At 35.1% G+C, this 16,177-nt stretch overlaps 1 protein-coding gene across 14 annotated transcripts in view; it reads right to left on the minus strand.

Annotated features, from left to right (window-relative positions):
* LOC307186545 (uncharacterized protein) overlaps positions 1 to 16,177 on the minus strand; it is a 1,017,825-nt gene that overhangs the window by 281,916 nt on the left and 719,732 nt on the right. For all 14 annotated transcript variants that reach the window (XR_013828391.1, XR_013828392.1, XR_013828393.1 and 11 more), the window contains one exon: positions 13,649 to 13,701. Coding sequence is in view for 2 of the 14 variants with exons in the window: in XM_079921776.1 (XP_079777902.1) it covers positions 13,649 to 13,701 (53 nt within the window). In the remaining 12 variants the exon portion in view is untranslated. The remainder of the gene's footprint in view (positions 1 to 13,648; positions 13,702 to 16,177) is intronic.

Consider the following 16,177-nt stretch of genomic DNA (forward strand, 5'->3'; position numbering starts at 1 on the left):
GCTACAAAATTTGCTAGAGTTGGAAAGATAAATCAACAAATATATAATTATAATTGATGACTTCAAGACTAATCTTTTACTAATTGATAGACTAACCAGGTAGGTAATCAGTCAGAATAAAGTTGACCCGAAGAGCACTCTCAATCAACTCAATCTAACTGATACTTACAATATATTGATATTTCATCAAGCAACAGCAACACATTTTTCACAGGCTCAGTGGAAATTTAATAAACCACACTGTAGGTCATAAAACACACCTTAGCAATTTGAAAGAATAGAAATCATACAAAATATGTTCTCAGACCACAATGGAATTAAATCAGAATTAAATACTAGATATCAGCAATAGAAAGATAGTTGGAAAATTCTCAATTATTTGGAGATAAAACAACACACTTTTATAGGACACTAGGTCAAAAAAGTCTCAAAATAAATTTAACAAACCTTGTATTAAATAAAAATTTAAATACAGCTTATCAAAATTGGTGATAGCAGCAAATGCAGTGTCTAAAAGGAAATTTATAATATTAAATGCATATATGAGAAAAGAAGAAAGCTCTAAAATCAATAATCTCAGCTTCTACGCATGGAAACTAGAGAAAGAAGAACAATTTAGGTCTAAAGCAAGCAGAAGAAATAATGAAAATCAGAGCAGAAAACAATGAAATTGAAAACAGGAAATAAATAGAGAAAAATCAATGAAACCTGAACTGGTCCTTTGAAAAGAATTGATAAATTGGTTCTTTGAAATAAAATGGATAAAACTGTAGCCAGCTAAACAATAAAAAGAGAGAAGACAAAATTATATATATTAGAAATGAAAAAGGAACCATCACTAAAGGTCCTGTAGACATTAAAGGATAATAAAGGAATAGTGTGAAAAACCATATTCCCACAAGTATTATAACCTAGACAAAAAGGAATAATTCCTTAAAAGACACAAACTACCAAAACTCACAGAAGGAAAAATAGATTATCCGCATAGGCCAATATCTATTAAGAGAAACTGAATCAATAATTAATAATATTCCAAAATGGTAGAGCACAGACACATATGTTTTTACTGGAATAGTCTATCATACTTATAAGAAAGGAAATGATACCAATTCTTCAGATCAAAATGTTTAGTACTTGTTCTTTATGAGGATTAGAGAACAGAAAGCACCTAGAGACCAGTACCTGTCATAATGCATAAAAGTAGTTAGCAAATATCATTTTCATATTTCACTTTAATAATTTGGAAATAACTCAGGAGAAGGAATTATTAAAGAGTTAAAATTCATTTTATATTCATTTTAAATAACAAAATTTAAGAAAAGAGTATATGATTTGTTCTTTTTATAGAGATTTTAAAAAGTTCTATCTGTTTACAAACATGTAAGAGCATCCAAATGATTTTGCAGCAATAGAGTAGTCAGGAAATATATTATCTTCATGTAATTTAACAGAAATAAAGTTAAATTACACTGGCCTCAATTTTTTATAGAAGGTAGATTCTAATGTTTAAAATATATATTAATTGTAAGTGCTTTGTGTTCACAGGTAGTTTTTTTTTTTTTTTTTTTTTTTTTTTTTTGCGGTATGCAGGCCTCTCACTGTTGTGGCCTCCCGTTGTGGAGCACAGGCTCTGGACGCACAGGCCTAGCGGCCATGGCTCATGGGCCCAGCTGCTCCATGGCATGTGGGATCTTCCCAGACCCGGGCATGAACCCGTGCCCCCTGCATCGGCAGGTGGACTCTCAACCACTGCACCACCAGAGAAGCCCTGCAGGTAGTTTTAATATATTAATTGCATTTAACTTTTGAGGTTATTTGTGTCTTGGATGTTTAGTTCAGTTGTGGTTGATTTAGTATATTTAGGATGTAAAAATATTTGGTACCATTACAAATGAAAGATTACATTCTCAACTTTAATTTCTCAAAGATTCAGAGGGGTTTTGATGTATTTCTTTTAGAAATTACTTAGAGGTAATTAGTTTAGCCAAGCTTGGGCACAAACAGTTTACTAGGCAAGCAGAATTTTGAAATCTCTGTGGATACATGAGTTGGAGCATCATTTCATCCAAGAGACAGCTGAGAGAGAGCTACAACAGGGCAGTGGCTGACACCCAACTCATAGCCCATCTTCTCCAGCTATGTGACTGACAGGGTCTTGGTGCTCTGGCCGGCTGTCAGCCCTGAGCCTCTGAGGTGGGAGAGCTAAATTCAGGACACTGGTGCACCAGGTACCTCCCAGGCACAGTTAATATCAATTGGCAAGAAATCTCCCATAGATCTCCATCAGAACACTAAGACCCAGCCCCACTCAACAACCAGCAAGCTCCAGTGCTGGACACCCCATGCCAAACACCTAGCAAGACAGGAACACAACCCCATCCATTAGCAGAGAGGCTGCCAAAAATCATAATAGGTTCACAGACAGCCCAAAACACACAACTGGATGCAGTCCTGCCCACCAGAAAGAAAAGATCCAGCCTCATCGACGAGAACAGAGGCACCAGTCCCATCTATCAGGAAGCCTACACAACCCACTGAAGCAAACATACCCATCAGCGCAGACACCAAAAACAATGGGAATTACAAACATGCAGCTTGAAAAAAGGAGACCCCAAACACAGTAAGGTAAGCAAAATAAGAAGACAGAGAAATACACAGAAGGTGAAGGAGCAAGGTAAAAACACACGAGACCAAACAAAGAGGAAATAGGCAGTCTACCTGAAAAAGAATTCAGAGTAATGACAGTAAAGATGATCCAAAATCTTGGAAATAGAATGGAGAAAATATAGAAATGTTTAACAAGGACCTAGAACAACTAAAGAGCAAATAAACAATGATGAACAACACAATAAATGAAAATAAAAATACTCTAGAAGGAATCAATAGCAGAATAACTGAGGCAGAAGAACGGAAAAGTGACCTGGAAGATAAAATACTGGAAATAACTACCACAGAGCTGATTAAAGAAAAAAGAATGAAAAGATTTGAGAACAGTCTCATATACCTCTGGGATGACATTGAATGCACCAGCATTCGAATTATAGGGGTCCCAGAAGAAGAGAAAAAGAAAGGGTCAGAGAAAATATTTCAAGAGATTATAGTTGAAAACTTCCCTAACATGGGAAAGGAAATAGTCAATCAAGTCCATGAAGCACAGAGTCCCATACAGGATAAATCCAAGGAGAAACACACCAAGACACATATAAATCAAACTATCAAAAGTTAAATACAAAGAAAAAAATTAAAAGCAGCAAGGGAAAAGCAACAATTAACATACAAGGGAATCCCCATAAGGTTAACAGCTGATCTTTCAGCAGAAACTCTGCAAGCCAGAAGGGTGTGGCAGGACATATTTAAAGTGATGAAGGAGAAAAACCTACAATGAAGATTACTCTACCCAGCAAGGATCTCATTCAGACTCAATGGAGAAATTAAAACGCTTACAGAGAAGCAAAAACTAAGAGAATTCAGCACCACCAAACCAGCTTTACAACAACTGCTAAAGGAACTTCTCTAGGCAGGAAACACAAGAGAAGGTAAAGACCTACAATAACAAACCCAGAACAATTAAGAAAATGGTAATAGGAACATACATATCGATAATTACCTCAAATGTAAAAGGATTAAATGCTCCAGCCAAAAGACACAGACTGGCTGAATGGATACAAAAAAAAAGACCTGTATATATGCTGTCTACAAGAGACCCACTTTAGATCTAGGGACACACACAAACTGAAAGTGAGGAGATAGAACAAGACATTCCATGCAAATGGAAATCACAAGAAAGCTGGAATAGCAATTCTCATATCAGACAGAACAGATGTTAAAATAAGAACTATTACAAGAGACGAAGAAGGACATGACATAATGATCAAGGGATCAATCCAAGAAAAAGATACAACAATTGTAAATATGCACCGAGCATAGGAGCACCTCAATACATAAGGCAAGTGTTAACAGGCATAAAAGGGGAAATCGACAGTAACACAATAACAGTAGGGGACTTCAACACCCCAATTTCACCAATGGACTGATCATGCAAAATGAAAGTAAATAAAGAAACACAAGCTTTAAATGACACATTAAACAAGATGGACTTAATTGATATTTATAGGACATTCCATCCAAAAAAAGAAGATTATAATTTCTTCTCAAGTGCTCATGGAACATTCTCCAGGATAGATCATATCTTGGGACACAAATGAAGGCTTGGTAAATTTAAGAAAATTGAAATCATATCAAGTACCTTTTCTGACCACAACGCTATGAGACTAGATATCAATTACAGGAAATAAAATCTGTAAAAAATATAAACACATGGAGGCTAAACAATACACTACTTAATAACGAAGTGATCACTGAAGAAATCAAAGAGGAAACCAAAAAATACCTAGAAACAAATGACAATGAAAATACAATGACCCAAAACCTATAGGATGCAGCTAAAGCAGTTCTAAGAGGAAATTTATAGCAATAAAATCCTACCTCAAGAAACAAGAAATATCTCAAATAAACCACCTAACCTAACACCTAAAACAATTAGAGAGAGAAGAACAAAAAAACCCTGAAGTTAGCAGAAGGAAAGAAATCATAAAGATCAGATCAGAAATAAATGAAACAGAAATGAAGGAAACAATAGCAAAGAGCAATAAAACTAAAAGCTGGTTCTTTGAGAAGATAAACAAAATTGATAAACCATTAGCCAGACTCATCAAGAAAAAAAGGGAGAAGACTCAAATCAATAGAATTAGAAATGAAAAAGGAGAAGTAACAACTGACACTGAAGAAATACAAAGGATCATGAGAGATTACTACAAGTAACTTTATGCCAATAAAATGGACAACCTGGAAGAAATGGACAAATTCTTAGAAAAGCACAACCTTCTGCGATTGAACCAGGAAGAAATAGAAAATAAAAACAGACCAATCACAAGCACTGAAATTCAAACTGTGATTAAAAATGTTCCAACAAACAAAAGCCCAGGACCAGATGGCTTCACAGGCGAATTCCATCAAACATTTAGAGAAGAGCTAACACCTATCCTTCTCAAACTCTTCCAAAATATAGCAGAGGGAGGAACACTCCCAAACTCATTCTACTAGGCCACCATCACCCTGATAACAAAACCAGACAAAGATGTCACAAAAAAAGAAAACTACAGGCCAATATCACTGATGAACATATATGCAAAAATCCTCAACAAAATACTAGCAAACAGAATCCAACAGCACATTAAAAGGATCATACACCATGATCAAGTGGGGTTTATCCCAGGAATGCAAGGGTTTTCAATATGTGCAAATCAATGTGATAAACCATATTAACAAATTGAAGGAGAAAAACCATATAATCATCTCAATAGATGCAGAAAAAGCTTTTGACAAAATTCAACACCCATTCATGATAAAAACCCTCCAGAAAGTAGGCATAGAGGGAACTTACCTCAACATAATAAAGGCTGTATATGACAAACCCACAGCCAACAACGTTCTCAATGGTGAAAAACTGGAATCATTTCCTCTAAGATCAGGAACAAGAGAAGGTTGCCCACTCTCACCATGATTGTTCAACATAGTTTTGGAAGTTTTAGCCACGGCAATGAGAAAAGAAAAATAAATAAAAGTAATTCAAATTGGAAAAGAAGAAGTAAAACTGTTGCTGTATGCAGATGACATGATATTATACATAGAGAATCCTCAAGACGCTACCAGAAAACTACTAGAGCTAATCAATGAATTTGGTAAAGGAGCAGGATACAAAATTAATGCATAGAAATCTCTTGCATTTTTATACACTAATGATGAAAAATCTGAAAGAGAAATTAAGGAAACACTGCCATTTACCACTGCAACAACAAAAATTTAAATATCTAGGAATAAACTTACCTAAGGAGACAAAAGGCCTGTATGCAGAAAAGTATAAGACACTGATGAAAAAATTAAAGATGATACAAACAGATGGAGAGACTTACCATGTTCTTGGATTGGAAGAATAGACATTGCAAAAATGACTATACTACCCAAAGCAATCTACAGATTCAATGCTGTCCCTATCAAACTACCAATGGCATTTTTAACAAAACTAGCACTAAAAATTTCACAATTTGTACGGAAACACAAAGGACCCCAAATAGCCAAAGGAATCTTGAGAAAGAAATATGGAGCTGGAGGAATCAGGCTCCCTGACTTCAGACTATATTACAAAGTTACAATAATCAAGACAGTATGGTACTGGCACAAAAACAGAAATATAGATCAATGGAACAGGATAGAGAGTCCAGAGTTAAACCCACATACATACTGTCACCTTATCTTTGATAAGGGAGGCAAGAATATACAATGGTGAAAAGACAGCCTTTTCAATAAGTGGTGCTGGGAAAACTAGACAGTTACATGTAAAATAATAAAATTAGAGCACTCCCTAACACCATACACAAAAATAAAGTCAAAATGGATTAAAGACCTAAATGTAAGGCCAGACACTATAAAACACTTAGAGGAAAACATAAGCAGAACACTCTATGACATAAATCATAAATTGACAGCAAAATCTTTTTTGACCCGCCTCCTAGAGAAAGGGAAATAAAAACAGAAATAAACAAATGGGACCTAATGAGACTTAAGAACTTTTGCAGAGCAAACGAAACCATAAACAAGATGAAAAGACAGCACTCAGAATGAGAGAAAACATTTGCAAACGACACAACTGACAAAGGATTAATCTCCAAAATATACAAGCAGGTCATGCCACTCAAGATCACAAAAGAAACAACCCAATCCAAAACTGGGCAGAAGACCTAAATAGACATTTCTCCAAGGAAGATATACAGATTGCCAATAAACAAATGGAAGTTTGCTCAGCATCACTAATCATTAGAGAAAAGCAAATCAAAACTACAAGAGGTATCACTTCACCCCAGTCAGAATGGCCATCATTAAAAAGTCTACAAAAAATAAATGCTGGAGAGGGTATGGAGAAAAGGGAACTCTCTTGCACTGTTGGTGGGAATGTAAATTGATACAGCCACTATGGAGAACAGTATGGAGGTTCCTTGAAAAACTAAAAACAGAACTACCATATGACACAGCAATCCCACTACTGGGCATATACCCTGAGAAAACCATAATTCAAAAAGAGTCATGTACCACAATGTTAACTGCAGCTCTATTTACAATAGCCAGGACGTGGAAGCCACCTAAGTGTCCATCGACAGATGAATGGATAAAGAAGATATGGCACATATTTACAATGGAATATTACTCAGCCATAAAAAGAAATGAAACTGAATTATTTGTAGTGAGGTGGATGGACCTAGAGTCTGTCATACAGAGTGAAGTAAGTCAGAAAGAGAAAAGCAAATACTGTATGCTAAGACATATATATGGAATGTACAAAAAAAAATGTTTCTGAAGAACCTAAGGGCAGGACAGGAATAAAGACGCAGACGTGGAGAGTGTACTTGAGGACACGGGGAGGGGGAGGGGTGGGCTGGGACGAGGTGGGAGAGTGGCCAAATGTAGAATGGATGGCTGGTGCGAAGTAGCTGCATAGCACAGGGATATCAGCTCAATGCTTTGTGACCACCTAGAGGGGTGGGCTAGGGAGGGTAGGAGGGAGACTCAAGAGGCAGGGGATATGGGGATATGTGTATACATATGGCTGATTCACTTTGTTATAAAGCAGAAGCTAATGCACCATTGTAGAGCAATTATACTCCAATAAAGATGTTGAAAAAAATAAAAAAAATAAAGAGCATTGGTTCAAACCTTGGAAAAAAAGCTAAGAGACTAAAACATACTATTTGATTAAGTACTGGCTTCTGTTACTTAGGAGCCTGCCAAAAAGTTTGAATCTTATCCAAAGCAGTCTATTACATTCATCCGTTTTAAAATGCTCAAAGCAAGGGAGACATAAAATACACAGGGATTGTATAAAAACTGAAAAGAAGCAATTAATTTGGAACAAATGTCCCACTCATGTGATTAAATAAAGCCTTAAAAAAAGCCTAGTGGCAGCTTCTAGGTATTATATTTTTCCCTCCAGGAATAAAATCGTTTTTAAGTCTTTTGTTTAGTATTTAAAGTTTTCAGACTCAAGAAAAATTTTCCTTTCAAAATTTGAACATTAAATTTACCCAAGGTATGTTCATTTAATACATACCAAATTAACATCAAGAAGATCTATAAGCTCTAAAACAGTAGTTTTGACTTTTCTCAACAGAATTTCAGAAAATATATATCAGTGCCCAAAGAAAAGAAATTACATAAGCTGTGTTTCATTCATTTTTTGAGAGACAGAGAAAGTGAGATTTGGATGGGGAGGTGCTTTATATATTTTATAGTAAATCATAAGGCTATGTTCTAGACAGACAGCCAGACATAATATTTTCATTTTCCATCAATCATGTTTTACCTAGCTAGGCATACTTGCTTGGATTTATGTAATATTTTCTATTAGTCTAAAACTGACTTACTGAAGTACTTTCTACCTTTCAAAATTACGTGGTTTAATCACTATATAAAGCAGATTTAATGGTATAATAAATGAAGTTACAATATCAATGTGAAAGTGGTGTGTTACTAATTAAAAATCATTTTTATTTAAAAATAACTATTTAGTTTAGAATAATCAGAAAATGACTATGATAAAAGAAGAAAAATTTTAATGTCCATAATATTCACCCAGAGATAACCATTTATAATACATTGATATAAATCTTTCCAAAGAAAAATGTGTTCTTGACTTAAATCTATTTAAATAATTTCAATATATTTCAGTGTAGGCATTTCAATTTGGAGAGTTAAAGCTGCAATTTGGGTTTTTTTTTCATATTAAGATAATTTAGGTAAAATAGGCACAGGATCTCTGATGATATTAGAAAGTCACACATTGAAGGTGCATAATATAGATGTATCAATATTTATATTATAGATCACACTTGACTTTGGGATACAGGAGAGGCATTGGAGGTGGCCTTTCAGTTAGGCAGTTAGGGTATTTCACGTAAGTCTAACCTGAATAAGAAAGGAGCTCATATAAAAAAATATTAAATAACAGCTAACTCACTGAGCACTCATTATGTGTCGTGTGCATAGGATCAATCCTGTGCATGAGATGATTATATTTATCCTAATTTTATAGGTGAGGAATGAGAAGCACAGAGAGAATAAAAACACCCAGGGACAAAAGCAAGTATGTGACAGAGCTAAGAGCTTATCTCCTTAGCCATTAGGCATTACTGCCTCACAAGTATAGATGAGGATTCTAGGTGCTAGTAATGGTAGATTGATTCAATCCAGTTTCTGGACTCTGAAATAAATTTTGGACCATCTGGAGTTATTTATATGTAATTAGTAAGAAGTAAAACTTTTACAACTATTACTCTTACTTAAAAAGGCATACCATGGTGCAACTTGAGTGACTGGTGGCATTTTCACATTTATAAACAGATACCAGCTGACAGCCAAACCATTTAGAATTAGGATATTAAGACAAAATAAAAGAAATGGTCAAAAATTCAATTTGCCATATTAATGTAAAATATATTTCCTTTTTTCAGGGGAAAAGGAAAGTGGGAATGGTAAAGTCAGCTGGTCCAGTTAAAAATGAAATGAAGTATACTGAGTTTCCTAAAACATACATTAAAAATTGATTCTGATGTCATCTTTTTTTTTTTTTTTTTTTTTTTTACTTATTTCACTGCAGAACTCCTAAATATGCCAAACACACACAAAAAAACTGTATATGCACAATCAGCTACAGGAAGAAAATAATGAGTGCAAGTCACTGTACAGGTGTTTCATGGGTGCCAGGGAAATGGGGTCAAATTGGATTTGGCAAATGCAAGAGGAACTTTGTAAGTCTGAACCCCAATACAATGATTCTCTACCCTAAGGTGGTTTTAAAAACATACCATTAACGAGATATCACCATAAATAATTAAATTATGATCTTTGTTAAGGTGGCCCTAGCCTAGTAGCCTTTTATTCCTCCTGACTGTAAAAGCTTTCTCGACCAGGTGATTCTACTGGGCATGAATCTGTGAGAAACTCTATCCCTGAGAAACAGTGTTATGAAGGATTCAGGTATCTCACATCCATTAGCTCCTCTTCCTTGATACTCTCACCAAACATATCATAAGATGAAATAGAAAGTAGAAAGTAACCAGCCCACTGTTTATACTCTGTAGCTCATAGCTGTGTAAAGTTAACTGTACAACAGTATAGGATGGGTTTCACCTATTCCCACCAAAAGTCTCGTCAGTAAGTCTTGTAAGTCTTGGGTAAAAACAAGCGACCAAAAACATGGCTGGTCTTGTTACAATAACTAGGAACCTGGACAAGGTGCCTATTTCTGTCTCTTACATTCATGATTCTAGTGGTCAGAGTAGAATAAATAAACCTTGGAGCAGCTCCATTTTATAAAAGTCCTTGTGTTTGTCTGGCATTCTCATTTGACCTACAAATTACACACACACACACACACACACACACACACACACAAATAATTTGGCTATATATATATATATATATATATATATATATTCACTTGCATTTATATGCTGCCCAATCCACATAAAAGAAAATGAGTAAAAAATAGATAGAGAATCTGGGGACAATGTCTAATCCATACCTGTATCCAGACAATCCAGTGGTCAAAATTACAGAAATACATGAGCACTCATCTTTGATTTCTGAAAGATGCAATGGAATCAATTTAACTGCTGCTCAAGGAACATTCTAAGAATCCAAGGAGTGACTGCTGCACAAGAGCCCCTGGAGATTGGCTGCTGTGGAGTTTGACATAGTTCTAATTTGGTTTCCTTTCAAAGGAGGCATTCCAATCTTTTCTTCAAATAATTGAGCAAAGCAATTATGGAGTCTCTAGGAAAGCATTAATGTGCCCACAGAGGACACCTCAAAATATTTTCTCATCATTCCATAATTTATTGATTTTAGAAAACAGTTCATTCCTCTTTAAATGACCTACATTTCTCAATTCATGGAAACAGCCTGGTTAACCACTTTTTAAATACAAATTGAAAGAAGAAGCTTGCCCTTCCTAGTCCTGTATTAGTGATTTCACCACTTGTTTACTCTGATGCCTTATTGTATTCATTGGTTTAAACTCTACTATTTATTTCAATTAGCTCATATTTTATAATGCATTTGAGATTATTTATAACAAGATTGCTCAACTGCTAACTGATTAGTTGCAGTAATCCCCAGAGACACTCTACTTTGAGAGTGTGAAAGACTGTGTCTTATTTTAAATGATCGTAAAGTGACAGCGATGAATAAATTGGGAAAGGGGAACATCCATCAAGTGAGCAGTGGTTATAGAGAGTTTGGGAGCTAGATATACTGAAAGTTGAATACAAATAAAAAGAGGGGCTTAGGAAAAAGAAAAATAACATTCAAAGCCAAAATAAAAGGGGGCATTAATACTTGAAATCATGAGCAAAAACCCAGGATAGAGAAAGCTTAGAAATTCTCAGCGTAGCAAGGTTGCTCACAAATGTCAAGAGTAGAGTGGGACATTTTTCTCTTTCTGTTCACAACAAATTTATCACATTCATTCCACCTCTGGTAGCTTTTTTTTTTTTTTAAAGCTCTTTTTAAAACCTAACTTTTTTCCTAACTCCTATTTTTAGAAGAAAGGAAAAAATCACCAATAATTCAATTTTCAGATTAAATCTCCATAAATATTTTAGCAGATATACTTCCAGTAGTATTTTGCTTATTTTATATCTCTCCTTACTGTTTTAATACACAGATAATATACAATCATCATAGAAATATAGAAGATAGAAATAATGAAAACAAAAATCAATAAAACAATCTGGAAACCCCAAATCAAGATATAACCACTGTTAACACGCTGGTGTCTATTTTTCTATAACAAAATGACCTTGGAATGAGATTGAACACCCATGTTATTTGAATCTTGATTGGGAGTATAAAAAAGATGAACCGACTTTTGTCTGACCCATTGAGATTGCACTATTGCTGCCCCAGTTATGGAAGCTATACTGCTGCCACCCTCTTGTATGATTGTGGTTGAGGTCAAAAGATCAGGCTGCAGTCCTGTACAAGAGCAGGCTTGGCCTCTCAGTGCTATGGACTGTTCCACTGTCAATTATCCTGGGATAATTCGAATAATCTTCTCCTTCCCCCCAAGGGGGTGGGTAAGAGAACTCAGGAGAGAGGATTTAGGTAAGAGTAAGTAAAATTTTCTTCTCTCTTCGAAAAACTTGAAAAATATCAGAATTATCTGCTTTCAAACTCTTATAATAAAATTTATGTAGAGCATTAAGCATTTGAATTTGTATTTTTAAATTACTTAAAATATCTTACGCCAAATCTATAAAATCTATGAAATATGCAAAATCTGTAAAATCTATGAAATATTTCTTAAAAATAGCCTAACACTTTCTCCCTTTCTCTCTCTGAACTGGCCAAAGTGTTAGCTTTATTATGATCATTACTTTGTATGATCCATAATATTTGCACTGTGTTTTGTAACTATAATTCCTTGAGATGGAGAAGAAAATACAAATATATATACAGTTATTAATTATAATAAAATAGTATGCAAATGATTACTAACAATTTTTTTAAATTTTACTAAAATATCTTATTTTCTATAAAATAAATGTTCAAAATTGACGCAATATGTAATAGCTAGGCAAGTAGTATAATTAAAATGTATTACTGATATTAAAGATATATTTACCAATAAAAAAGAATAAGTAAGATTCACTTTTATTGAATAATTCTTTCAAAATATTAGGAAATTGATAATTTCCACATTATAAAGATATTTTAGAGCATAAAAAACATGGTACACTTCACAATTCACTTCATGAATCTAGTGAAATGAATCTAATGCATTTATCTGACAAAAAATTCTGCTAAGTTTACCAAAAAATTACTGACAGATGCATGAATGCAAGAACATAAGAATAAGCATTCAAATTAAATAATATCATCACATACTGAGTGAAGTAAGTCAGATACAGAAAGACAAATATCATATGATTTCGCTTATATGTAGAAGCTAAAAAAAGGGTACAAATGAACTTATTTACAAAACAGAAGTAGAGCCACAGATATAGAAAATAAACTTACGGTTACCAGGGGATAAGGGGGGGCAGGGATAAATTGGGAGATTGGGATTGACATATACACATTTCTATATATAAAATAGATAACTAATAAGGACCTACTGTATAGAGCAGGGAACCCTACTCAATACTCTGTAATGGCCTAGAGGGAAAAGAATCTAAAAAAAGAGTGGATATATGTATATGTATAACTGATTCACTTTGCTGTACAGCTGAAGCTAATACAACATTGTAAATCAACTATACTTCAATAAAAATTAAAAAAAATATATCATGAAAGGTTAATTTACACAATCAAGTAAAATATATCCTTATATTTTGTTGGTTTAATATTAGAAATTGTTTTCATGTACTACATATCACATTAGCAGTAGAAAACCAGTATCTTGATAGATGTAGAAAAGATTTTTCAAATGTAATTTGGCATCATTCTTAATATCAAAACCAACCGATAATCTAAAAATTAAAAATAATTTAAAGTAATAATACAACATTTTTAGAGTACAACAGAAACTACTCACCATTTGTAAAACAGCTGCTGGCATATCATGGGGTCCGAAAAAGCCAGAAAGCCCTATAAGACAAAATGCAACAATTTAGGAGATGGTTTTATTCAGGTAATTGCAGTAGGGAGATATTCATTAATCAGAAATGTCTTCAAGAAATGGAAGGAACCTGAGATTAGATAAATACAGGTAGACAAATGAGTTATGTGTGGGTCTTAAGATCGTCATGATAAAGTTTAAAGATAGGTCTTACCCAAGAAATTCAGGAAAGGGGAAGATGAGTCTTAGACTATACAAGAGCAGGACAATCCAAGGTCATTAGATATATCCTAGACACAAAAGGAGGGTAAGATTTCTTAACCGTTGATGTTTTCTTGGAGCAAAGGGCTTGGATGGAGTTCAACATTGCTAATGTCTTATCAAGAACATCAAATGACTATGGAACTGAAGTTATCCACCATGAGCTTGATATTATCAGATCCACTGAAGCATGCAGTCAGATAGACACAGTACCCATTGGATAATGCAAATAGGTATACTTTGTATTGGGCCCAAGAAGCTCCAAAAAGCATGAATAAATTATATATGCAGGTGACTCAAACTCACGCTATCTGCTTCTATTGTACCTGTGCTTCTTCCTCATGGTAAACTATAACCTGATGAAGAAATTCATATTATCAACTGACAAGGCAGGAGAAAACAAGAGAAATAATATATAGGGGCACTGCTATTCTAGCTGTTGTAACTGTCATTATAAAGCTACTCAGTGGTTGCTTTAATGACAGTCATAAGAGAACAGTGTTCCAGTAGGCAAGCAATTATTACAAGGAGAAAAGTTGTTTGAAGTATGGGTATATCAATACATGGACTCCTCAGCTGTGGGAGAACAGCTTTTGCTGATTAATTAAGGCTCTGGAAAGAACAAGATTTGAAAATGAGAAACAAAAAAGCTCTGGAGAAAAGATGTATACATATATCTGTGAGAAAAGATACAGAGCATATGGCTACTAATGAGTACGTACACAGAAGAAATTCTAAAAAAAAATTTAGATGAAAAGAATAACTCATCCAATGGATGTCAGCCTATTTCTCTTCAGTCACCTGATGCTGGTACAGAGGGGAAAGCAACCATGAAGATAGAGGTGAAGAATATATATAGACCCAACACCATTAGTGCCTCTTACTTCAAATCCTTGTTTAGCTAATGACACTGTAGAATGCCCCACCTGCCACCCAAGAGACTGATGCTGAGTAACTGACACAGCACCATTATACACAGCTTTTTTTTTTTTTTTTTTTTTTTTTTTTTTTTTTTTTGGTGGAAGGTGAATGATACTGGATCATTTCCTAGAGGTAATAGTGATTTGTTCCTATTTGAATTGATTCATACCACGGCTATGGGTTTGCTTTTCTGTCCACATTGCCACTGATAGCACCACTAACTGAGGGTTTATAGAACAGCCGATCTATTAACATGGCATTCCATACAATATTGCTGCAGAGCACTGCATACATTTTAAAGCATACTGGGGCAATAGTGGGTGCACAGCATGGGATACACCAGTCTTCTATAACCCATTGCTCAGAAGCAGTTGACTAAACTGTACAGTAGAATGGTCTGTTAAAGGCTTAGGTAATGTACCAGATTAGGGACAACACTCTCCAGACTGGAGTCCTGTCTTCCAGGATAAAGTATATATTTACTTTGGACTAGCAATTGATATATGGTACTTTGCCATCTATAGACTGAATACATAAATCCGGGAACCAAGAGGTACAAGTAAATTGACTCTTTTACTTTCACTTCCAGTGAACTGATTACAGAATTTGTCTTTCCATTCCCAAGACAGACCTTAGGCCATGGTTGGTTAGAAGTGCTGGTGTTTAGCAGGAATAATTCAGCTAGGAGACATAGCAAGGGTCCCAATGAACCTGAAGCTACAATTAGCCCCTCGTCTCTCTGGCTTCTTCATGCCACTGAAACCAACTGCACTATCAGGAAAAGAGGGTTACTGCTTCTAGTCATCCTCAAGAGCAAGGGTAGCTCCTACGCAATGTGAGTAGGGGGGATGATGCCAGTAAGACAGAGGCTTTACTGTGGAATTGCTTGGTGTATCTGTGCCCTGTGATAACAGTAAGTGGGCAGTTGCAGCAAGCATGGCCCAGGAAAGAATGATAATTAAGGATTTAAACTCTTGGGGATGGTCTAGGGCACACCAGAAGGCACACAAGCAACCCAGGCTAGCTGTGGTACTGGTCTAAGGTGGGGGATATACAGAATGTGTGGTGGAGAAGGGAAATGAATACCTATTATAATCTTAGGACCAGCGGGAGCAATAGGGATTATTCTCTTTCACTTCACCTCTTTGTCTAGCTGTCACTCTGGTGGCAACATTGGCATTTTCTCTGCTAGAATGCACTTTTTCTAGATGTTCACATGGTTCATTCCTACACTGCATTCACATATGCTCAAATGTTATCTTCTTAATGGTGCCTTCCTCTTTATCTAAAAGAACAATGTCTTCCTGTTCTCCAGTCTTTCCA

This window comes from Stenella coeruleoalba (assembly GCF_951394435.1).
Source record: "Stenella coeruleoalba genome assembly, chromosome: 5".
In the NCBI taxonomy this organism is placed as follows: Eukaryota; Metazoa; Chordata; class Mammalia; order Artiodactyla; family Delphinidae; genus Stenella; species Stenella coeruleoalba.